Source organism: Leptidea sinapis, chromosome 36, assembly GCF_905404315.1.
Source record: "Leptidea sinapis chromosome 36, ilLepSina1.1, whole genome shotgun sequence".
Classification (NCBI taxonomy): domain Eukaryota; kingdom Metazoa; phylum Arthropoda; class Insecta; order Lepidoptera; family Pieridae; genus Leptidea; species Leptidea sinapis.
Window position 1 is genome coordinate 3,674,667 of NC_066300.1, and position 26,440 is coordinate 3,701,106.

Sequence of the window (26,440 nt, forward strand, 5' to 3'; positions counted from 1 at the left end):
CTTCAAACATACGATGCTTTTACAAAATTGTACTATATATTATGAAAAAGCGAAAATTTAGTTAACATTGTAATAATGATCATATTTAGACACGAATTTACATATTTAATGGAAGCACGTAAATAGTGTAAATTGTGAAAAGTTTCAAATTTATCTATGTAATGTGTTATTATAATGTTCTTTAAATAAGGCTAATTAAACATACAAAAAAACTATTGAAAGTCGAAATGGCCATTTCCTAATTGCACCATATGTGATATTTGATGTGAACGTTACTTATTTTATATTCTTGGCTCCGGTGCCATTGCTCATGCGCTGAAGACAGAAATAGGGTCTCATTGGAGGATTGCGCAGGGGGGTGGGGCGAGACCCGTATAGATTGACTTAGCGTTTAAAGACACATCGCTTAATGCTTATTGTAAAAAGCGTTCCTGCGTCAGTGAATACTGAATTTGTCAGTATGAACGACGACAGAAACGGTGCGTAATTAATTATACAGCTATTAAATTAGTACGCTGCTAGTTTTATTTTAAAAATTGATCACTACAAATATAAAAATATATTACCACGTTAGAAATAATTTTGAGACAGTCCATCACACTTAATAAATAAATAATTCATTACAAATAAACGTAACGTGAATAGAATATTATGTTCAATGAATAACAAGAGGCAACATATCATCTTCATCATCAATGTAACAGGCAGGGCTAGTCACAGACGGTGAGTTATCTCCATAAATAGGTGATAAGTAATAACATAATGAAACACACAGCGTAAACAGGCATCGACACATGCTAATTACTAGACGCAATAAATACCTAACTAACTATTCCAACATGGCGTATATCAGCAGATATTGAACTACCCGCAGTCAACTTTTCATAAGTAAAGGTGATGTTCCTCTCCCTTCGCCGTTCCGTTTATCGAAACCCTTCCAATATTCGGTTTATATAAGTCCTGCGGTGAATGTCGTTCGCGTTGTAAAATCGTCGCGAATGTAAAAATTAAAACGTCCCAATACTATTAGCGAATCAGCGATTAATTTGTTTTCACTGTCAATTCATATTGCGATATAATATATTCGGTTTAACGCCAATTATGCTTATGATAACAAATGGATTGGTCGTGTGAAAGTTTATCAATGAAACCCAAAATAAGAGGAATTAAGATGGGTTATCAGAGGTTTATCGTTATGTCGTAAATATTGTGGTGACGCGGTCGCCTCCCTTCCCAATCACCGCACACTTCAATGAAATTAAATCGCTGAGGACGTATCAAATGACTATTGCGATGTCAAACGAGAGAGCCGAGTCTCACGTGACGACCTATTTTATTTCTGCCCAATAGCACGACGTTCACACAACGCTAGTTAGTAGGATCCGTTACTTTACATATAAAATATGACGCTCATTCAGAATGTGGTGCATTAGCTTTAATACAATACTTTAAGGCGACACTAAATGCCAGCGACCTTGAGCGATATGAGTTCACGGCTGCCGGCCCGCCATCTATGTAACAAAGCCAATATTTTCTAAATTCTTGCGTGGAATACAGTTTATATGCTTACAATCCTCGTTATTCACTACTAATCTGAATAAATGAACCTACACAAAAAAGTACAAGCTATAAGAATAACTTTTCTGAGGGAAGTACCAAAAAATACGTCACGCCATGCCAAAAAACTTGTTGTACAAATAAGACTTAAGGATATGTGTAACAGGATTAAGTAGTGTTCATAGCTCGAAATGCTATACTTTCACCACAAAACTTGTCTAAAAACATCATGTTTGCGTGTTTTCTGCTTACTCTTCGCCTTAAACGTGAAAGTCATCAATGGAAAAACGATATACTTTCTCCATGGGAAAAATCTTCACTGCCAAAATTATTGATTGTTAACAAAACTGACCATAAATCATTGTCCAGTAGATAAAGATTAGGACTAGATGATGTACAGTCATCATGTCTTCTGTCAGAAACTTTCGCTTTCGAAGCGAAAGGGTAGTGATCGCGTTGCTATGTTTTTCTGAAAGGATCAAACTTGGTTATGGAAGAAGATGGTGCTGTTAAATTTAAACACTTTCTAAAGATATATATTATCTTGATACCGATATTTTGACACCGTTTTAAAAAATATGTTTCAGTCACTCCTTGATATATAACACTATCCATCAATTTTAGGATTTTAGTTACACAAAATACGCCACAATCACCATATATATCGGCAACTTGCTCACTCAGTGTGACAATGATTTATTTGCGGATAAATTTCAAACGATTGTTAATGACATGCATATTATATTAGATAGTACTTGAATTATATATTAACAACTTTTTTATTTAATTTAATTATTGACTTAAAACTTTGGACTTATTTTATTTGATTATTTGGCGCTATGGACATTATTTGATTTTATATAACTTGACATTTTTTGTATTACTTTATCATTAACTTATTTTATCTTATTTATTCATAAAGGCTTACCAACTAAATACAATTTATTAACTTATGCACTATGAATTAAACAAATATAATAAAATAGTTGAAATGTACTTAAATTATAGGTAGGCACAACATTACTATAAGAAATACATGTGATATTTTAAAATCTAAAATCTATAAATTTTGGAGAGCAATATAAATTTGTTTTTTAAAATTAAGAAAGTTTGAAAAGAAGATATCAGTGTTAAAATCTAATTTTATTATATTAATTGTATTTTTGGGACTAGCTTGTAAACGCTTTGGGTAAAACTGTAAGTTTACAGGTTTATATAATAAATAAATAAAAAAACCACACATAATTATTCCACTTTATATTGAATCACATACTGCTAGTACCTACTGATACAATGTATTGACCTGAGCATGTTAGTTATTGTGATTATTAGAGCTTTGTTTTAAGGAAAACTACTGGTTATATCTGTAGTAAACAACCATACCTACCTACAGAGCAAATAAGGCCGCGATGCCGGCAATAACATAATACAACAGACGGAGCCGCAGGTAAATCTTATCTCTGAGGCACCTGTGTTTACAGGGAAACAACAAGACAACTGTTGCTGTTCTGGCAAACAAATATGTGCAAGCATAGTTTTTTTTTTATTGAACAGGAGGAGAAATAAGGGCAACCACCAGTGGATCTTAGGGAAATGCTACTTTGAACTTTCTTTAGATATTAAATATAGGATAGGCTATTAAATAATAAGTTTAATAATTGTACAATTTTATTTTGTAAACATATTTTGTGATGAAAAAAAAAGCCTGAGCTGAGTTTATTGCGTCCATTTTTCTCAGGTCTGAGGCATTCGTTTTGGAATGGGTGGTGTATTTTTTGTGTGCGTGTAATCTTTACGCGCGATTGAAGTAAAAAATTAATTATAATTAACTTTAGGAATAATTAACAGATACATATATATACTTTTTTTGCTTATCTGAAAGCTCATAGACAAAATATGTTATTTTTTTGTCCTTGTTTGTCCCACCTATTCTAGGACATCCAGTATATAACAAATAAACAATAATTGAATAAAAATAATTAAATTATTAATATCACACATATCAATATAACGTTGTTATTGAATATTAACGAATATGGCTCTATGGGCTACGACCTTTTGCCTGTCCGATGGACGAACAAAAATTAACGAATGTCGCAAACGTTAGACTGAGAACTTTTATTTATTATTTATTATAAAGAAGTCATAAATGAACAAATACACTTGGAGATTTTCAGAAAATATTACTGAGACTTTGAAGCAATTTTTAAAACATTAAATTATGATGGTTAAAAAATGTTTCAATTGACTTTTTTCTTCCGGAAGTACTAACGTTACTTCCGTCAGAAAAATATTCTCGGTTTCAAGCCACGCCTAAAGAAGTTTTACTTCAAAAATATTTGAATTTGAATTTTAAAACATTAATACTCTCCGTATAGATGTAAAATTCCACTCAAATAAAATAAACATACAATGAAAACGCTCATATTCAACAGAAATAAAAGTTCTTTTAGTTTTTATAAGTTAAATATTATATTACTTGTGTTTTCTACCGCTCCATCGATGCAATACATTGTGATAGGACAATCGGTGCGGGTGGGGCCCTACTACACACGTGTTGACAGTTCGTGATGGACAAATGAACGGCGTCTCGCAAAATATTTACCTGCTACAATATAAGCAAACTATTTTTTAATATGTCTGAATGGCCATGACGGAAAATTTCTTGTCAATTTAAAAATAGATATTTTAATGTATTATTGAGTATGACATTATATTTAAAAATAATGAATTCTATTTCTTTTGAGTTCAATTTATTAATTTTAAGTCTTAAGTCTTGTTAGTAGGTCAGCCTTGCGAAACTCTCGAAGAATAAAAACGAATGTATGAAACGTGCAGTGATTGATAGATTGACAGATGAGGGCTATAATCTTGTAAAAAACGGAGATAGCCGACATCCACTACGTTTTAAGCAACTGTTCGCTTTTAAACTTAGCCGGATTATACTTTGTCGCCGTAATATTTCAAACTTTATCTTAACAAGTCACTGCACGTTTCATACTAAACTAACTTTCAAAATTTTTATTTTTACTTTAACCGTCCCGTCTCTTATTACGTAGTATTTACATCCTCTTTGTTGTAGGTTGCAAATGCATGCTGTTAGTTATAGTTAACACTGCAAGAGCTATTTTGAACTACCATTTTCTCTTTAGAGTTAAACAAGCTTTTTCTCGGAACGACTTATGTATTTGTTTATTACGAAACTCGGACACTTAATCATATAGCTTGTACTTTTTTGTGTAGGAACATTTATTCAGATTAGTAATCAATAACAAGGATTGTTAACATATAAACTGTTTGTGTAAGTAAAAATTTTACGTTTTCCCGCAAGAATTTTGCTCGAAAACGCCAGAGCTCACACTTGCACATACAGAGTGTCTGCCTACCTTCACCTATTAGCGTGCGTGTAGTTATTACCTATAAGTTTTCACCTATCTTGATGTCTAGTACCGAGAAGTCACTGACAGCTGAAACACAGTTCATACTAGTTTAGCTGTCTTTGCTCCCTGTTTTGTATGTAAATAATTAATAATATAATTTAGAACTATTTGTAACTTGTAACTACTAACTATTATTAATTACTGTAATGTTTGAGAAATAAAGTTATTATTATTATCTATATTAAGTCCAAGCGTTTGTATTTTACTACTTTGTTACAAAGATCACGCAAGCTCGCTTGTGTTTATTGCCGCTTCAACTCATAACTCAAGACCCCTCCGGCGGGCGGGCGGTTGATGTATCCTGTAATGTACTAACTAACTAACTGACTAACAAACTAACTTAGCGCAATTATTTCTAAAGATATTAAAAGGAAATGAAATTGGCCCAAATGTAATAAGTTGAGATATTATCTAGAAAATTTGACATTTTTTTTATCATAGAATATAAATGATCGTTTTGTAAGACTATAGATTAATTGAGTATTCGATTACACAAATAACAAAAATAAAATAGTTGGACAAAGTGATTAAGTAGAAATAATTAAATGCACAACATGTATAAAGTGCATATCATTACAGTTATATCGATACATAAAATTATAATAAAATTACTGAAAAACCACTAATATAATGAGTATCGATTTAATATTGAGTATTTTATATAAAGTCTCATAGGTTGTCAATGCTGTACATAATATTGTATGATCGAAAGTTATCTGGCTTTCGTTCTTTATATGTAGGTACTAGACAAGGTCTGAGCGGTATAGAATTGCGTACGTATGAGTATCGAGTCCTTAAAAAAAAATCAGTTTTGCTCTACTAAAAAAGCAACTTGCTGCTGAGAAATTGAACCACTGGAAATATCTTTCTCTAAAAGATTTTTTCTGTGTACGGACATAAACACACGCTCACACTCACGCACATACGCAAACACACGTTCACGTACACACACACACATATATACACATACACACTTACATACACTTGCAAGGGTAATCAGAACACTTTTTTTTCTAATATTACATTTTATAAAAAAAAAGATAGCTCAAGTAGGTAATCGGGGAGCCACAATACATCCACTCCCGCTCAACACCTTAGGGAGGAGGGGATGGCTGAAAAACAGTGCTGCATGGAAACATAAATCCATGATTCCATGTCAGGTGAAGCTGAGCCTTTTCCTTTTGCCTTTTGTTTCATCGCGTATCCTAATTGTTCATTTTATATTTGTAATGATTTGTATGGCAATAAAGAATTTATTTATTTATTACATCCTAAAGTCAAAGTCAAATAAACTTTATTCAATTAGGCTAAGCGAACAGTTTGCCGGTGACGCTTAAACCACTCTTGCATTCCAGTATTTCTAGCCAAACTTAGAAAGACCTTTCTCTGTGTGTCTGTGGACTAGATGAGGGAAATCTATACCATTTGTTCTTTAATGAAGTCTTCCTTGAACATTTATACCTCCATGAAATTAATGCCTCCTCTGCCTAGTTTTCACTCCTTTTGCTTCTCCCCTTCCCTTGATTCTTCGTAAATATATCAAACAAAATAATATTAAGTTTTAACCAACACAATAAATATTTTATATAAGTAATATTATCTGTTTGTCCATTTAAATCTAACAGCATATATATTTGTTTCAGGTATATTAGAAAAATAAAACTGTGTTAATAGTGGGCAGCCATCATTACCATAAACACTTGTAAATTCGTTAACACCGATCAAAGAACACACTCTAAGCTTGGTGGTCTAATGAAACGTAACATTGACTGAGTTGTGGTGCCACTTCCACAGAAGCCACACTAGAAACAATAGAATAGGCTAAGTGATTTTGAATCGTCTCTATAAACATTTCTTTTAAATTACTGAATCCTACTAATATTATAAATGTGAAAGTTTGTATGTCTGGATGTATGTTTGAACTTCTTTAAATCAAAATCTACTGAATAGATTTTGATGAAACTTTACAATAATATAGCTAACACACCAGAATAACAAATAGGCTATAATTTATAAAACTATAGTGTGAATTATACAAAATATAAAAGAAGTGTGATTGTTACTAATGATTACAACTAGCGCCATCTCTTATCAACTAGCAAGCACAAGATCAATACAATTTATATGGCAAAACAACGTTTACCGGGTCAGCTAGTCTACCATATGTTCGAACCAAGAACATACACGAAACTCAACGGCCACTCTTTTCGATCAATAGAGTATTGTACTGTAAATACACAAAATAAGGTAGTTAGTAAGGAAGCTGCATCCAATATATGAATAGTGTTCAAAGTTAAATATCAAATTTTTCATAAAACGTAAAAAAGAATAAACTGTATAAATATAAATTATCGTATATTTGATGCATTAACCTATAGGGCTTGAATCCATTGATTGTGTAAGGATTCTTCGTGATCATGATGGTCGTGATGATTGTCATAATTAGTGATCGTATCCAACAAATACAATGATTGATTAACATGATTTTAAAACAGTTGACCTGGCCACAAGTAGCACCCGTTCACAAGTTGACGCGAGGGAAGGAGACGATCCCTAAGATCGCATTTAGGTCAGAGAAGCGACCTCGCCGGCCACAGTGCAAACTGATCTAGAAGTAGCGCCCGCATCCACAATCACGTAACCTCGCTATCAATAATTACAATACGACCCAATTCCACATATCAGCACCGACAGTAAGACACAGCTGATGTATAGACAAATTATAATGATCATTATTAGATCATCGATAGTCGCCAGATTTGATATAGCTAATATTAAAGATTTATTTATTTTTTGTTTTTGAAAGATTCTCTAAATAATAGGGGTTAGTATGAAATTGCCGTTTTATTTGTAATAGGTACTTCGAATTGATATAGAACCTTCATGGTTTGAGATTTTTGAGTGAAACTTTTTTCACATGGTACCCATGTAGTTCTTCTTTTAAAAAATGTGCAACATTATCGACTTTTGGAAAACATGAAAAATGGGTGACTCTTGATTTGACTGATGTGCAGAACGAAACGCGTGTTAAAACTGGTGTTGCCTAGGTTGAATCGATACAGAAATGAAGGAATATTGGATCGAATTGTGACATGCGATGAAAAGTGGGTTCTTTACGATAACCGTTACCGAAAAATGCAATGGCTGATCCCAGGTCAAACGCCGCAACAGTAAAAAACCAATAAAAAGATAATGATAATGGTGTTATTCACTATAACTTTCTCCAATCTGTTCAAGCAATAACGGCAGATGTCTATTGTGCCGAACTCCGAACAATTAAAGCAAAATTAGCAATGAAACAGTCCCAACTCATGAATCAATCTTCAACATTACTGCTCTATGATAACGCAAGACCACATACAGCACGAGAAACCGTTTTAACTCTACAGGAACTGCAATTAGAAACCATTTGTCACCCTCCGTATTTGCCAGACCTTGCTCCAACGGACTACCATTTTTTTCGTGATTTGGACAATCTTCTACGCGATAAAAATTTTTCTTCTTATGAGCTCATAAATGACCTTCTTATTAGATGGCAGCAATATATAGTTAATAATGTTAATTTTATTTGGATTAAATAAACATGTTAAATTAAAAAAAAATAATTTCAATTTTTCAGTACAAATCGGCAATTTTATACTTTAACCCCTAATATTATGTCTTTCTTTCCACGTTACATCTTTATTCATTTTTAAAAGTATATAAAAACCATAGTAAGAATGCGAAATTTTATGTTGTGAAGAACACGAACAAAGAAAACCAGACGATTTCATAATTAACATACAGGTATTTAATTCACACAAATCACGGCATTGCTATTTAACAAAAAATAAAAAATTTCAACTATTAACCATATATAAATAAATTAGATACGCTTAGATAAATATTAGAAAAGTTTAAAGAACTTAAGAACCTACTCTATATAGTATCAGTTCGTAAAGGTGCTTTCACATGGGGGGAAGAACAGTTATGAAAGTCCTAACCCATCTTTTCTCTCTTAAATTATATGACAACTAAGCCTACTTAATATATATTTTAGGTGGCCTACGCAGAAACAGACAAAAACCATGCATCATTATCCTCTTGTAGTCTCTACAGATTTTAACTCCCCAAAAATTTCAATGTTATAATTTTAAAATTTATTTTTATTGTTTTGATAAATTGACACAGCGTACAAAATTATACTGAATTAGTTCCAATTAATCCCGCGGGACTTCTTTCGGGAGATGGGCTCTACTCGAAATATGATTCATGTGAAGTTGACTACCAGTATTGGACACGCCATACTTCCACATTATGTGAGGGTACACATAATTGAACCATATGAGACATCGATGGTGCGGAGATCGTTATCAGTGTGTTATCAGTGAAGCGCCGCGGTCAAGGGCCGCTATATATAGCAAGGAGGTCGTATGCCCTTGTTTGTTTACCCAAATATTTCTAGCTAACTGTGATATCTCTAATATTTGTTAACTTGTTTAACTTTTTATTGATAAATGTGTGTCTATTTTTTTATTTATTTACGATGTTTGTTATTTTTAAGTGATAGCACTCACTTCTGGGATTAAATACACAAATTTAATATCTACTAAAGTACGAAGCGGGACTCGAACCCGCGGCTCTCGGTTCCCGTCCGAGCACTCTTACTTACTGAGCTAACCGACACTGTATGACTATGACTTACTGACACCAATTCTACAATTTCTGTCTATCTGTTCTTCTATAACTAGACAACAGCATGCAAAATCTTGATGAAAATTTGTGTGTAGTTTAGGCATGTGACTGGCTAATGGATAGGCTACGATCACTATATTCAGCCTTCGAGTCTGTCCGCATGTACGACATTAATCCGTCATTCTCTTGGAGATAAGCTGCCATATTGTGGTCAAGAAGTGGGTGCGTGCCAGTTTTCGATACTAACCTTAGTGAAATACGACCTTTGTGGCTAGTTCACGTGCTTTCCTTGCGCTTGTGGATTGTAATCTAGTCTGGCCCGTTAATGCTCTTGTTTTCGATGTTAATACTTGTAACGCATGGTAAAACACACTTTGTTAAGTCATCTAATAAACAAAACATGTCCCATGTTTGTCACTTGACAATTCAGTATTGAAACTACAATAAATCGTCTATATTGATTTCATTTACTTTGTCAGATATGACGCTCAGACGAAATGAAATGTGACGGTAGGTTATCCAAAACTGATTTTGAACAGATATGACTACACAGTATTTATATATATTATATACCTATAGATTAAATTCTAGGTATAAGTTGATTAATAAACATTTTTTACCCGAATACGCGTTGCAATGGAAGGGATTTTGTACTATACTATGTAAGTGTTTGTTCCTTTGTAGGGCATAAGAAATCAGACGATTTTAAGACAACAAAAATAATATTTATTACAAAAATCTAACCTGATTGTCTCGGAGGTCCGGCTCGCTGGCCGCGGCTGGCAGCAGACTGTCCCCCTCCTCCTCCACTGCCCCCTCTCCCACGCTCAGCGACCGCCGCCGCGTCTCCCCTGCCGACACGTGCTTGTCGCTTCGCCCACTCAACATATGTTTCGTCCTGGATATTAAACTCGACGCCTTCATTGACTTGAGCACCTACGACACAGTCATAATTTAGCTACACATAATATTTTATTCTATTTTCTATTCCTAGAGGAGAAGAGATAAAAGTAGACTTTTATCACTATATTTATACAACCCCGATCACTAATATATGTATATAATTTGTGTCTTTGAAAAAGGCTAGTACTTCTAATTCTATACTCTATGGCCTAAAAAAGCATAGTTTATCGTACATACTTTAATGTCGCCCAAAGAGCACAGTTTTTTGATGCCACAGACAACTTAATCAAAGTTGGAGATGGTAGGTTCATATATATATTAAATAATACCTAGTACAAACTATATATCATTCCGCTTAAATCCTCAATTCATGTTTAAATTATTAAACTAGATATTTTAATGACAACTTAAGAAAAGCCAATTTAAGTGGCAACTGGAAACTTGTAGTATTTGTTTGTTTAATTTAAAATTACCTAGTCGTAGAAAAATTATGAGCTCTTGTGGCGTTATTCATTGCGATGTTCGCCTATGGCGCATATCGCAAACCACACAACTCATTTTTTTCCACCCTTCTTATACAACTGTTGCATTAAATACTATTCACAAACTGTGAAATTTTCCTGAGTAATGGCTGATTCGTCAAGTCGTGCAGGATTTATATTATGTAAGGAAATTTCGAGTCGTACTTATGATATCATATGATACTCGGAGCACGCAACGCCATTGTATTTTTTTAAATTTTTGATAGTTAAAACGTAGCAACTTGATTTAAAAACTCTCCTAGATTTAGATATATATGCACAACATTATTACTACACGTGACACACACCTTGCACTTAACACTCGATGGATGCAAGAACTTGCTGTCATCACTGTCGAGCTCATCCCGTAGGCCGAGCACCAGCATGTCATCGAGCGACGCCTGCAGATGCTTGCGGCGGGAGGGGCGAACCTCCTCGTGACTCCGCGTCGAGTACACCGACACCGAGTCTCCGCTCGCCTTGCTCGTCGCAGACACCACCGTCACATTCTCCACAGACTCGTTGGACTGAAAGTCCGCAGTCCTCGCGCGCTCCTCGTAGATCTCCACAGAGTTAAATGTCTCAGCCACGCGGTTCACTTCATCCATTTCCAAGTTGGCAGGTATGAACTCGTAGTGCCCCTCGTTCTCCGTGTACACTTGGTCGTACACTGCCCCGTTCACCCGCGAACTCGAGGGCACGTTGCCGTATATATTGTTGTAGTTGTAATTGTCGTCCTCACTTCGCGAACTGATATGGCGCGCCAGATCATTTGCGTTCAATATTACATCATCTAAATTCAGAGGCCTACCCTGGCCCGCGAAACCGTCAACGACAGGTGTTGTGTTGGAAAGGAATGATCCATCCGCCTCGAAGCAGCCAGCCAGGCCTAACGGACGCCGGAGTACTTCCTGGCGGTATCTATTTGGCTGATGTCCACCGAAGTCGACGACTAAAATCCTGTCGGCGATGTTTCGACAATCGTTATTGAAACCGATACCGGAGTCGCTGTTACTAGAGGTGGTTGTTATTTCACTGTGGTTGCTCGGCTGAGGAGAGTTGGAGATCAATTCCGGCTCCATTCTAACTTCTTCGTTGCGACAAGCCCTTCGCTCTCTTAGCTGTCTGAATACTGGACGACTTTGCCTCGAAAAGTTTCCAAATGTAGGACTGTCGCCTTTTATTGCTAGTTTTGAAATCTGCTGCAATGGGCTTGCGCGATCTTCCGCCGGTAAGGAATACATTCCTCGAATTACGCCAACCACATATTCGGAGGATGGCGGAAATTCTAAGCATCGTTCTGCGACTGGATCTCTAGTGCAGGTGATTTGAAATTCTTTTGCTCTTGTCATGTGATCTGTGTGTTCTGCGAGTCGAGGATCGACGGCAAAAACGTGGCAACTGTGAGATTCTTCTGCCTCTACATCAGTTAGTTCAGCTGCAGTAACTAGTCCAAAGAAACGTCGATCCGCTTCAGAGCCGCAGCCCGCATACACTATTCTCTCCCTTTGGTACTGGGCTAGCACTTGACCGCTCGGTCGACGCAACAAAAGTATGGTTGGGAGTACAGATAGTAGAACAGGAGTGGCGGCTCTTCTTTCCTGTCGGAGTTTCCGGACAGCATTGCGGACGTTTTCTGGTGCTGTGCCCGCTGATGCTTGTGGTGTCTCTATCGTGCCCAGATAGCCGACAACTGCTCGACATTCAAGACGAGCAGTTTGGTTTGGCGCTAGTTGTGCGCGACTCAGATTGTTCAATATTTCACTTATACCGGATGTGCTAGGGGCGGCATGGCAACCTGTAACATATAACCACTCGTGTCAGCTATATTCGATGTAATTGATGATATAAATAATTTACTCAAATCGAACATTGAATCGAAAACACGGAAATTTTAAAAGATAAGCTGATTAGGTATTTAAGTTTTCTGATTGAGCTACAGGTAGTAGGTACTACAGGAATAGAGTTCAGATATTATGATACGGCCAACAGTGTCTTTCCATATTCGTTAAGAATCGGGTCGGTCTTTTGCCATATTATGGACAGGCACATACCCAGTGCACAGTGGCGGCTGGGCAACTGGCAGAAGTTACCAAGAGCAACTTCGAAAATGGGCAGAACTAGTGTATTCTAAGAGAGTTACTGCTGAAAACTAAAAGCTGCTCAAAAACGTGCTTAAATTACAAAGCGGCGATTTTTCAACCAGGTCTTTGATCTGCTGCTGAACAGTGCTATAGAGTATGGTATGGAAATATCAAGTTTCCTGTAGTAGTTGCTGATGTGAGGAACTGACTGGGATCACTCTAAGGATGGGATGCAAAAAAGAATCCAATCCCAATTTGCTAACTTGTAGTGTGAAATGCAGTGTGTCTCTGTTGTTCCACAAAGTGGGCATCAGATAGGTAATACACTCCTGGCAAGGCAATGGCTGGATGTGTGGAGTGGGGTGTCAACAAAGACCTCCTAAAGACCTGGATGTGTAGTTAGCAGAATATTCAATAAAGATTTTTTGTGGCTATTTATATATTTTTGTGGCTATGCCTGATGGGTGTCCTGAGCAAGAATGTTTGGGAAGGGATTACCCTTCCAGAGAAAATAAATTATCTTTGAGGCCAACTGTCATATTGTGGTGGAGTGGTGGGTACACCTGTTTCTGATACTAAGCATGCAAAAAGCTCTTATTCTCCTCTAATCTCTATTCAGGCCCGCAGTTATTATATGGCTATACAAAAAAATACTATGTAGGTAAGCAAACATACTTCTATATGATTATTATAACATATGGTTATTCAAACTAAAGACAAAACATTATTTAGGCAAGAAAATTTCTAAAATCAAATACAATTATAGGTATTAGTTGACAAACTAAAGACTAACCCCCTTATTCATAATAGTCTGCTAACTTAAAGCATTGCTAATTCTCACTCTGTCTTCTTCTATTGACCTAAGTCACAATGAGAAAAAACACTCCTTAGCGGCTGTTTAAAGTTAGCGGACCATTATGAATATGGGGGTTAAGGTAGTTATTATATTTTTGAACTGTTATCAAATGCATTCATGCAGTTAAGTAACTTTATATATATCTATAAGTGCATTTAAAGTAAGGTGAAAGGTTAGATTGCTCACAAGAGGCGGGTTTCTCTCACTCCCATTTTTGTCAATGTCTAATGCCTATATGCCTAGGACTCAAGCAATGTTTTATTGATATAATATGATATTTTAATGAAAAAACAATTATTTTTAGTAAAAAATAGCATTAATCCAGTCATGTGCTAAAAGGACTTAGCACAAAATAGATATAGAAGAATTGACACAGATAATAAAGAAAATCTAAGAATATGACAATCAAAAAGTTATAAAATAAAAATGTTATATTTCCACTAGTTATTTAGAAAGTATACAGTTATAAAAATAATATTGCTATGTTTATTTATACTTCAAATATAACGAAGCATTGTAGGTATATGTGACATTTTTTAAAACAATTACCATTATTATGTTGACTGACTTCCAATTATTAATTAAATTTAAAGATTGTTCATAGTCTGACATATAACTTGAAGTGTTGAGAAGCCCCAACAGAAAAGGATTCTGCCAAAACATATAGAAAACAGATTAAATTGAGAGACCTCAAATTTTACTTTAAGTTACAATAAATTATATTATGGGGTATGCAGCAATGATAATTAACACACATTTGATGGTGGTGAAAGTGTTGCAACAATGAAGGGTGACAAACACAACATAAAATACATTGGTGCAGTGCTTACATGTCTTGTAACACACTCACATTGATGTGAACAGGATTTGTAAAATATCTGAAAAATAATAACATATTGTTTATAATAAATATCATAATTTGATAGACAAAAAAGGTAAATAATATATTGATACTTTAATCTATTGTTCGACTGTTACTCATTTATACCCAAGAAAATTAAAAATGTTAAATATTGCATAAATTAAAATAAACCTATATAATAATAATTATTATTAAAAGCACCAAAACATCTCTACACAATACCCAAACAAAAATTAAAAAATATTATAATGACCAATAATAATACAAATGATTAGTTTATTTTTATGCCTAGTTGCCCCAATTATCTGTATAGGTAAGCTCTACATAGTGTCTACGTAATATAATAATAAGGTACTTACCAGGATGGTGTATGACAGTATGCTGAGGTCTTCTCCGTGGTGGTGGATATCTCCTACGAGTCCTCGCTCGTTCTTCAGGCTCTGTGTCCTCAGTGTCCGTCGGCGGGGACTCTCTGGGTGCAACACTAAGTGCGATGGGCCCGTCGGCCGCCGCGATCATCCGAGCCACGGTGGTGTGTGGTGTGCGAGCCACACTGGTTCCGTCCACAGCTAGGAGGGCATCACCGGTCCGTAGACCTGCTCGTTCGGCAGGCCCGCTAATCGCAACGGCGGACACTACACAGGGTCGCTGCCCAGCTATTGTGAAACCGAACCCTCCCGGTCCTCTCGTTACCACCACTCGTCGCTCAGCATTCCGGGACACTACGGCACGTCGCCGCCTACGTCTTTGCTGCTGAGGCACCATCACTTTTTTACGATACCTATTATCGTTGAGCACTAGCTGTCTACTTCTTACACATTATCAACAAAAAATTTACTCCAGGTGTACAGTGGGAAACTCTGTCCTTACTCCTTATGTATTTAATATTAATTTTTATTAGGAAAATATTTTTAATAAAATCGAAAGTTTTTGCTTCAACTTCAGGAAGTTTCAAACTTGTTGACAACTTTTAGAAAGTTTGAAAATGAAACTGTCAAGCTTCAAGCTTCAAATTATTTTTTCTGGACTCTGACTAGGATACGTTACAGAATCTATGGACTCAGGACCAAGTCTATACTTTCATCTTAGCTTTGAGAGAAATATTTCATAATAATTCAAATAATTCACAAAAAAAAACAATTAGATTGTATCTGTAGATGTACAGAGCCCTATGTATTAACCTCATCCATATATATTTTCCTCATTTCTAAATTATTATAAAAATAATTACAACTTTATGGAATAGCTAGTTATATATCCTATCCCATAGTGCAACAGAGCCTTAAGCTCTCACGCTGCGGTAGAGCCTAACGCAGCACTTCTCTTATCGTTCGGCTCTTCCGGGCGACTTGTTATTGTAACAGTAGTTGGTAAGATAGTTTTAAGTTACATTCTGCATTTATATTTTAGTTATTAAGATCAGTCTTGCATCAAACTCTGTAAGCTCGGGTCGTAAATAATAGTCTTATTTCGATTCTATAATATTAATTTTAATTTCTATTTTTAAAAACCCAATCGCTCGCTCCCGAAATCTAACTGGCGCAGCCGGTAGGATTGCTGATTGCCTTCGCGAAAGTTACGCGTGTGAAACCTGTGAAAAGTGGAAAGCTCGTGTAGAATAGTGTTTCGCGAGTGGTAACTATATATAGAGTTGTTGTTACTTAACATCAGTACGGCGCTCTATCAAAGCAATCCTCGAACCAAATAAATTAGTTTAGATATCGCGTAAAATAACGCAAGTGAGCAGAGATGGTGCTAGTTTATAAGGCGGCTGGACAGTGAGTACCCTTCTACTTCCTTCCCCATTTCCCCTACACATTTTTGTTAATAGAATTTTAACTCGTGTGTTCTTGTTTAATATTTAAGATTAAAGTGAATAGCATCTTTACTTTATTAAGTTAGTAACATTCTACATTTTCTTATAAGTTTTTCATATGATTAGTATTTAACCTTGGAATTTTATATTATTTTTAGATTGAAATTTTAATTAATTAATTACATTATTAATAATTAACTTTAACGTGCTTTTATATTTTATTTTAATATAAATTAAAAAAAAATGAGTCAAGGTCGTACTACGGTGGCGGCGGCAGCTGTGCCTGTTTACTCCCCCTCACTAATGTCTCAGGCGGAGACATTAGATTCCTGATTACAGCGGTGAAACTAATTTACTAAGCTTATTCTTACGAAAGTGCAAATATGTTATCGAACGATATCAAGGAACCGTAGAGCGGAATGAATTTTTAATGCAAATAATTACGAGTAAATCAAAAGGAAAAGCGGCAGCCCTTATAAGTGAAAGAGGCGACTTTGATACTTATAACGAATTAAAATCCTTGTTGATTCACCATTTCGGAGATCCCAGGAGTGAGGAGTGCGTGGCGATAGAATTGGAAACCTTAAAAATTAAACAAAATGAGTCATACTTAGAATTTTGCAGTCGCATACAGGATATTCGTGCGATATTAATGTCGAAAGTTAATCAGAATAGTTCCACGACATTAAGAAAAGCTAAACATGTTATTTATAATAATACTTCACTAAATGTTTTCATGTACAATTTACCAGAACACATGGTACGGCTTGTTCGAATTAAAAACCCAGATACATTGGAGGAGGCGCTAAAATATGTCCTTGAAGAGGTTAATTTTCAGGAACAATATAATTTACGCAGTAAGATGTTGCAACACCGTTCACAAAGTACGTTATTGCCATCACGCGATAAAGACTTTGCTTTTAATTCATCGAATCCGAAACCTATTTTAACACAGCCTTCATTGCAATACAATAATAATTTCAGGCCTCTCGCAAATCAACCTCAATTTAAATTCGGCATACCTAATCAAAACTTTGTGCCCCCAACTATTGTTCCAAATCAGCAGAATGGTTTCCGACCTCAGTTGAATTAATTTGGATACAGGCCTCCGGTTCAATTCGAGTATAGACACCCCCAACAACCTCAACAATTTGGTTTTAGACCCCAGGTAGGACAGTTTGGATACAGACACCCCCAACAACCTCAACAATTTGGTTTTAGACCCCAGGTAGGACAGTTTGGTTACAGACACCCTCAACAACCTCAACAATTTGGCTTTAGACCCCAGGTAGGACAGTTTGGTTACAGACACCCTCAACCTTCAGGTTACCAGCCACAAAATCCTGTTTTGAACGATCGCGACGAGACCTTGAGAACTGCCCCAGCACCGGCAAAGCCACAACAAGGATTCCCTGTAAACGAGCTTTATTTAAATGATGGGCAACAATATTATTATCCATACAATGCTTACAATGACAATATTTTTTATAATATGACGACCGACTATGACTACGATTATGATTATACGAACATGTATTCTAGCGATGGTTGTGCAGATCAGTGCCCCGACGCAGAATACAGCGAAAAGGTAGATGTTCCACAATCTACTGAAAATAAAGAGGATTCAAATGATGTACAAAATTTTCAAATAAATTCGATCCAAATACCAGAGATGATAGAGCTTAATTATGACGCTAACTTCAGACATCCTTATATATATGTCCCTGATATAAATGGTAAATTTATGCTAGATACAGGAAGCACAAGGTCTTTCATAAGCCCCGAAAAAGCGGAAGCATATTTCGCTGATGCAAAACAATATGAACCATTTACAGTCACAAGTACACATGCTTCTAGTGTTCACCATGAAGTGGCTAATATTCCTCTTTTTTCAATTTTTAACGATAGTGGCTATCATAAATTTTATATATACAACGTTGACCATAGGTATGACGGACTGATTGGAATGGACCTTTAGTCTCGACTTAGCGCTGACATATGTTTGAAGGATAAGACACTAAAAACTAACAGCGCAAACATTCCCATAGTTTACAATACTGACCATGAACTTCTATTAGATCCACGTACGGAACAACGAGTGAGACTTCCTGTAAATCAAAAAGATGGCCTTGCAACATTAGATAACAAGCAGTTTCGAGATAGGGTCCGAATGCCAACTGCAATAGTTAAATGCGAAAACGATTTTGCACCCACTGTCATACAGAACACAACTTTCAAATGAAGTTGACCATTACAGCCCCTTTTATGGTTACTGAATTCTATAACGACGAGTGTTTCGTAAATACTACAACTAACTTGACAGACGTTGAGATTGACTCACTATTGACAGATAACTTATCAAAATTACGACTAAAACATTTAAACCACGAGGAACGTGATACCCTACAAAAATTGTGTATAGAATACAAAGACATATTTTATTGTGAAGAGTTACCTTGACCTTTACAAATCAGGTAAAACATCATATTAGAACCACAAACGATGACCCAATTTATATTAACCCATATAGACAACAATTAATTAAAGATCATAAGAAAAGAACTCAAACACTTTACAAATATCTTTCAGATAAACTAAAAACCCAAAAAGAAAACATTAAAAACAAGCGAGGTGACGAATCTGGACCATCGTTAGTATCAGGACAAACTATTTTGCTAAAGTCATTAACAAAAGACAAGCTAAATATAAACCTAGGTAAGCTGGTAAGGTAAGCTGTCGTAACTGGTCAGATAGATCGCAATTTTGTTCCAATAAAACTAAGAGATAGAATCACAAAAGTTCCAATTAAAAATATAAAACGTCCTTCACAGGTGGTGTCTACTCCTGGCGATATGGATAACGACGAATCAGGCCCTTTCAAACCAGCATCCCCCAAACCAGGCCCTTCAAGCAGTAAAGATTAATCAAAACCCTGGTATTCACGATAAATGGTCAATAGTTAAAATAATCAACCTTACAGGCATTTGTACCGATCTTTCTTTCAATGTCCAAAAATATTCTGAATTTAGTAAAAAGATACACCCGAATAAATCATATGCAGATGAGTTCATGAGCCTTAAAACACAGGTAGAATATATTCAAAATGAGTCTCTAGAAAAATTACGAGAATTAGTCCCGTCCAATAGATACAAACGTGGGTTAGTTAATCCCTTAGGCTCTATAATCAAAGTTATTACCGGAAACCTTGATCACGAAGATGCAGTTAGGTACGACGACATAATTTGTAATATTCAAACCAGAGAACAATCAATCTCTAACAAATTTACAGTGATATCTGAAATGTTGGATCACTTTCTGAACTCTACCAAGACAATTGATGAAATCACTAAGAAAATGAATGCACGCATAAAACTAATTGAAAATCTCGTAAAAAATCTTACAGGCAAGGACAATCATTCCATTTATATGTCTCTTGTATCTGGACTACTTAATCAGTTTATAGTAAACTTTAGAACCATCTATGTAAAACTTAGTGAAATAGAAACAGCCTTAGCATTCAGTAAAGTGTCTGTTTTACACAAGTCTGTTATTAATTCTGCTGAATTATTAGAACTGTTGAAACATATTAGCAAATATGATAACTTGATGTATTCTGTAAATGAACAAAATTTAATGAATATAGAGGAATCATTGTCTGTAAAATCTTACTTTAAGCATAACGAAACAACGTTTATTATTGAAGTTCCACTTGTTGATAATGTTACTTATAATTATTATAAATTGTACTCCCTCCCTATGTCCAACGATTCCAATAACCACACCTTTATTGTTATTCCTGAATTTCCATACATATTAGTAGAAGGTGTTCGATACCGCCCAATAGAACAACCGTGCCAGGAGATCACAGCTAAAAAATACCTCTGCTCTGAAAATAAACTCGTTCAATATGCGGACGAAACCTGTATCGAGCAACTCATGAAGTACCACCATAAACTATCACGCTGTTCATCACGCCAGGTAGAGTCTGAAAACCTGAAAATCGAAAGAATCACCCCAAATAGTTGGATAGTATACTCCAAATGTTACAAACTCATATCTCAAACTTGTGACAATGAAGATTCAAAGGAGCGTATACGGGGAACATACATCATAACCATAGGAGAACAATGCGATGTCTCCATAGACTGTATCCAAATCCAAAACCGGCGATCTCACTCTCTACAAAGGAGTTATATACCTTTACCCATTATTAACTTACCTGATTTACGGGAACAAATCTCAAATGCCGCAGATATGGAACCTGTAGACCTAAAAGGCATCAGATTAGATGATATTCAACATTTGAACTATATACTGAAGAAAAGTGTAACCAGTGTAAAAAGTGAAATAAGTGAATCAAATAGTGTCGCTATTTACTCGTTTTCGTCATCTTATTGTCACTAATTTTAATTATGTATAAGTATTCCTCTGTAATAAAAACGAAGCTTTGTAGGAAGCAGGATTGTCATTCGAAAGAAACTGAAAACAATCCGGCACATCAGGAGGAAAATAGAGTCAATCAGAGGCCCTTATTATAAATAGGTTAACTCCATTATTCTCAATAATTATAGTATATTTGGTATGTAACATTTCGTTAAAAGAACTTTCTGAAGTTCTCGAAAAGCTGCATTTCCGATAACTTCGGTCCAAGGGGGGAGGAGTTGTATATCCTATCCCATAGTGCAACAGAGCCTTAAGCTCTCACGCTGCGGTAGAGCCTAACGCAGCACTTCTCTTATCGTTCGGCCCTTCCGGGCGACTTGTTATTGTAACAGTAGTTGGTAAGATAGTTTTAAGTTACATTCTGCATTTATATTTTAGTTATTAAGATCAGTCTTGCATCAAACTCAGTAAGCTCGGGTCGTAAATAATAAAATCTTATTTCGATTCTATAATAGTAATTTTAATTCCTATTTTTAAAAACCCAATCGCTCGCTCCCGAAATCTAACTAGCTACATAGTATTGACAGTAAGCAAAACAGTAACCATACCCATAGTTTATATAATCATTGCTAACTGTGTCTATTGTTACTGTAGCCTTGTTCAAAATTTACCAACCAGTACCTACCTACCTACTCTTTAGCTAGGTACCTATCATTGTTGTCAAAACAAGAGACTTGGCTACGGCTTGACTTGTATAAGTAAAAAAAAAGCATTTTAAACGATGAAGAAATGGCTGTATGGGCTTAAACCCTTTGCCTGTCCTAATATTGGACGAAAACAATAAAAAAAAAAACTATCATTGCTGTGTTGACATTATCATTGCCTGTCCAGTTTTTTTTTGGCGGGAACGAGTGAACGAAGGAAGGCGCGCTTATACAAAAAAAAATTGTTTAAATTATTGTTCATTGTGCATATATTTTTCATACTTGTAAATTGTTTATCCTGGTTTATAAATATTCGATTTTTGTATATATAAATTGTTAAGTGCGCTTCCCCATCGCCATGGGGAAGCGTACAGGTAAAAGGCCGAAGAACGGCCAGAGCGACGCAGAACCAGCAGACGAACTTCCCCTATCCGAATCCTCGGTATCTGACGCGGAGGTGACTGAACGTCTCATTGTAAGAAGAAAGGATAAAGAGAAGTATACCCCTTATAGAGCGACAAATTATTATAGGTTGTACGACGAAAATTCAAATAAGAAGGAATTTATTGTATTTCTCAATCGCAAGCAGGGTGAAGTCAAAATATCAGACAAGGACAGGTTGGGTCTGTCAAATGGAATCAGGAGGCATTGCGTATCGGGTGTGTTGCACCTGAGGTCCGTTAATGCTTTTAAAGTTGGTGTTACCTTTGACCTGCCTAACAATGCGAATGTATTTTTAAAAAATGAAGTTACTTAGCGAATTGGAGATGGTTGCCTCAATTCCGGCTTCTGAAACGGAGGTCACTGGAGTTCTTACTTCTGTTCCCACTGATTACTCCAACAAAAAAATTCATCAATTAATTGCATCGAGTAAAAAAGTTATTGCTGTGAGAAGGTTCATGCGGCGAGTAAAGGACCCACAGGGTGTTGTCTCCTTTGTTCCAACGCAAACTGTTGCAGTCACATTTGCATCAACGTTGTTACCTGAGTATGTAACACTTGATCACTGGAGGCATGAGGTTAATGTATATGTACCCCCTATTAAACAGTGTCTACGCTGTATGAAATTTGGCCATATTGCTAAATTTTGTAGAAACAATGAAGTTTGTTCCATATGTTCTGACAATCACAATTTTAAAATGTGTCCAAAAACTTTAACAAAATGTGCCAACTGTGGTGGAGATCACATAGCTATCTCATCTACCTGTCCTCTGAAAAAACAAAAAATTGAAGAAAACAAAGTGAAGTCCCGTAGTGTTAGATACTCAGATCTCTTCAATGAATCTGCTTTCCCTCAATTAAACTCAAAGTATATTGACACACACCTGAGCAATCTTATAAAATCTGACAAATTTATGAACCTCTTGGTTGAAGCAGTTTTACAAATTTGTACGAATAAAGATAAGTTAACTATAAATTCAAATAGTATTAAGGAAATTCTGAATAACACTTTAAAAAAAGACATCTAGTTAATTGTTATTATGGATACATTGAATATAGTGCAGTGGAACGCTCAAAGTATTATTAGTAATAAGCTTATTTTTACAAGGTTTTTATATGAAAATCATATTCATATTGCTATAATTTCGGAAACTTGGTTAAAACCACATCAGTATTTTTTAATAAAAGGCTATAACACAATAAGGAATGATTGTGGTAATAAACACAATGGTGTAGCAATTTTTATTCATAATAATATCACATTTTCTAACATAAATACATATTTTGATAGTGCTCTACAAAATGTTTGCATTAAAATTAAAATTAATAACAAAGAACTGAGTATTGTAAGTTTTTACAGTCCTTCCAATTCAAATCCTCCATTTAATAAAAACAATTTAAACAGTTTAATTAAGTCCATTCCAGAGCCAATGATATTTGCAGGTGATTTCAATGCTCATCACATGTTGTGGGGATGTGTTGATACATTGCCTCGAGGTAAAGATGTTTTAGAGGTTATAGATGAGAATGGTCTTGTTATTCTGAATAATGGTCAAGCTACCACAATAGGATCTCCATCTTGGCGTCCTAATGCTCTTGACTTGACTTTGGTAACTCCATCATTGGCTCTTTTATGTGACTGGTCAGTTATTGACAGTCCTCTGGGCAGTAGTTATCATCTCCCTGTAATAATAAAAATGGCAGTAAGTAGTGATAGTAGTAGTTTGCAAAACACATTATGTAATAATCTACATTTGCCCACTCACCCTAATTATAAGCAGGTGAATTGGAATATGTATAGTAACTTAGTTGTTTCTTATTTGGATGATGTTAAATTTGACACTTTATCTTCAATAGATGCTTTTAATTCCTTTTGTAATATTTTACTTTCTGCTGCCAAGCAGTCAATCCCTAGCTGTCTGTTTTCCAAAAGTTCTAATAGTAATAATGCTACTAGTTCTTGTTCACAAAAATCTTTTAAATATCCTTGGTCGCCTTGGTGGAATCAGAGGTGTACAGAAGCAGTTTTAAATGCTAAAAATGGTTACATTAATTTTAAAAACAACTCCACTGATGAAAATTATGTGGAGTTTAAGAGATTGCGGGCTTTAAAAAAACTTATCTTAAAAAGTGAAAGAAGAAATAGCTGGATAGGCTTGTGCAATTCATTTAATCGTTGTACTCCTTTTTCTTCAATTTGGAAATACATGCGCAAATTTAACAAAACTTACATTCCTGACAGTGTGTTGAATGATAGTTGGATTCCAGATTTTCTACAAAAGTATACTTCTGACTTTGTATCAAATGAGTTAACTAACTATGTAAATGTTGTTAATGATAGTAATAAATATTTGATAGAGCCTTTTTCTTTACAAGAACTAAAATCCGCTTTATTTACTAGAAGAGATACATCTTTCGGTCTTGATACCATTCCATATATTTTACTCAAAAAACTTAATTGCCACAGTCTCAACATCTTTTTAAATAATCTTAATCGCCTATGGAAGGAGAATACTATTTCTGCAGAATGGAAAACAGACTGTTTAATCCCAGTTTTAAAGCCAGACAAAAATAAAATGTTACCTGACTCTTATAGACCTATAGCTCTCACGTCTTGTGTTGGGAAGATATTTGAGCAGCTTCTAAAACAACGTCTCGAGTTCTTTATACAACAAAATTGTCTTTTGCCTAATAATCAGTTTGGTTTTCGCAAAGGTCGGTCTTCTAGGGAGAGTATAGCGCAGTTACAGCTTGATGCGCATCAATGTTTAGCAAGTAATCAGTATCTTTTGTCTGTATTTTTTGACATCTCAGGTGCCTTCAATAGTGTAAATATTGCCGTGCTTTGTGACGAGTTATCAATGTTAGGGATACCAGGTAAAATAATAAATTGGATGCAATCCTTTTTGACTGACAGAAAAGTATATGTAAAATTTAATAAACATTTGTATGGACCACGACTTTCTTCTCTAGGTGTTTGTCAGGGGGGAATATTGTCTCCTTTAATTTTTATTATGTACATAAGACGATTGAACCTTATTTTGGGGCCAAATATAGTAAACCTACAGTATGCATAAGACTTAGTCGTCTATGTATCGGGAGTTGATCTGATTAATTTAGCCGCTACTATTAATAAAGCACTTGTAAATTTATATCAATACTTTTCTTATCTTAATTTAAATGTAAATCCAACCAAATCAAAAGTCTTTGTGATTGGTCGTAAACGCATCATATTGCCTCCCATTTTATACAATGGCATTCCACTGCCTATTTCATGTGACATAAAATTTCTAGGTGTAACATTTACTCCAAAACTGTCTTGGAAAAAATATACAGATAGTGTTATAATTAAAGCGAATAAAGCTTATAATGTATTAAAATCTTTGTGTGCAACGTCGTGGGGAGCGGACCCTAAAATATTGTTAATTTTGTATAAATCGCTTATTCGTAGTCATTTTGAATATGGCTTTCATTGTTTCGCCGCAGACAGCAAAATTGTTAATAGTCTGGATAAAATACAAAATAAATGTATGCGTACAATATTGGGTGCACTTAAAACTAGCCCAATAGCTGCTATGCAAATCGAGGCCAACCTTCCTCCTTTGTGTATTAGATTTAGTTATCTTAAAGAAAGATTTATTTTAAAGCTCTATAGCTTGCCGACGAACAATCTTCTTAAGAATCTTATTGCTTATCAATCGTCTTCATTTCAGAGACAGTTGTTTATCTTGCAAGATTTTTCTTCATTTTTTAAATTTCTACAAGATTTAAATATTCATCTGAATAATGATATACTTCCCTGCCATGCAGGCTCTTTTCGATGTAAATATTCTGCAATTAATGTTGTAATAGATCCAAATTTAACTTCAAAAGAGGAGGTTCATGTATTATTGTCAGAATGGTCTAATTGTAAATTTGTTTATACGGATGGCGCAAAAAACAATAATAATGTTTCTTTTGCAATCTACCTTCCTGAAATTAGGAAGGGTATTGGCTTTAAGATTAATAGATATGCCAGTATTTTTACTGCTGAAGCCGTCGCTATTCTTTTTGCTTTAAAGCATATTAAGAAACAAAATCAACTTAATAAGAAGTGGGTAATAGTTAGTGATAGTATGAGTGTGTTAAAAAGTTTGTCAAATAACAAAATGAGTGCTAACATCAATTACATCATTTTTGCTATAAAGGAATTGTGGTTC

General features: G+C 35.2%; 1 protein-coding gene across 1 annotated transcript; it reads right to left on the reverse strand.

Moving 5' to 3' along the window:
• Nucleotides 1-841: 841 nt before the first annotated feature.
• LOC126975604 (regulator of G-protein signaling loco-like) lies at nucleotides 842-15,854 on the reverse strand. Its single transcript, XM_050823570.1, has 4 exons — nucleotides 15,257-15,854; nucleotides 11,404-12,893; nucleotides 10,416-10,607; nucleotides 842-934 (listed from the first exon to the last, which is right to left on the reverse strand). Exons 1-4 carry the CDS (start codon nucleotides 15,660-15,662, stop codon nucleotides 875-877), a joined length of 2,148 nt encoding a protein of 715 aa, XP_050679527.1. The 5' UTR covers nucleotides 15,663-15,854; the 3' UTR covers nucleotides 842-874.
• Nucleotides 15,855-26,440: the final 10,586 nt, after the last annotated feature.

What these genes read in the sequence shown, in the direction of transcription:
- LOC126975604 (XM_050823570.1), bottom strand. Translation starts at nt 15,662, where the DNA reads ATGGTGCCTCAGCAGCAAAGACGTAGGCGGCGACGTGCCGTAGTGTCC. An exon ending in TACTGTCATACACCATCCTG is followed by an intron (nt 12,894 to 15,256) that starts GTAAGTACCTTA and finishes TATATGTTACAG; the next exon opens with GTTGCCATGCCGCCCCTAGC. An exon ending in CGGACCTCCGAGACAATCAG is followed by an intron (nt 935 to 10,415) that starts GTTAGATTTTTG and finishes GAATATTGGAAG; the next exon opens with GGTTTCGATAAACGGAACGG.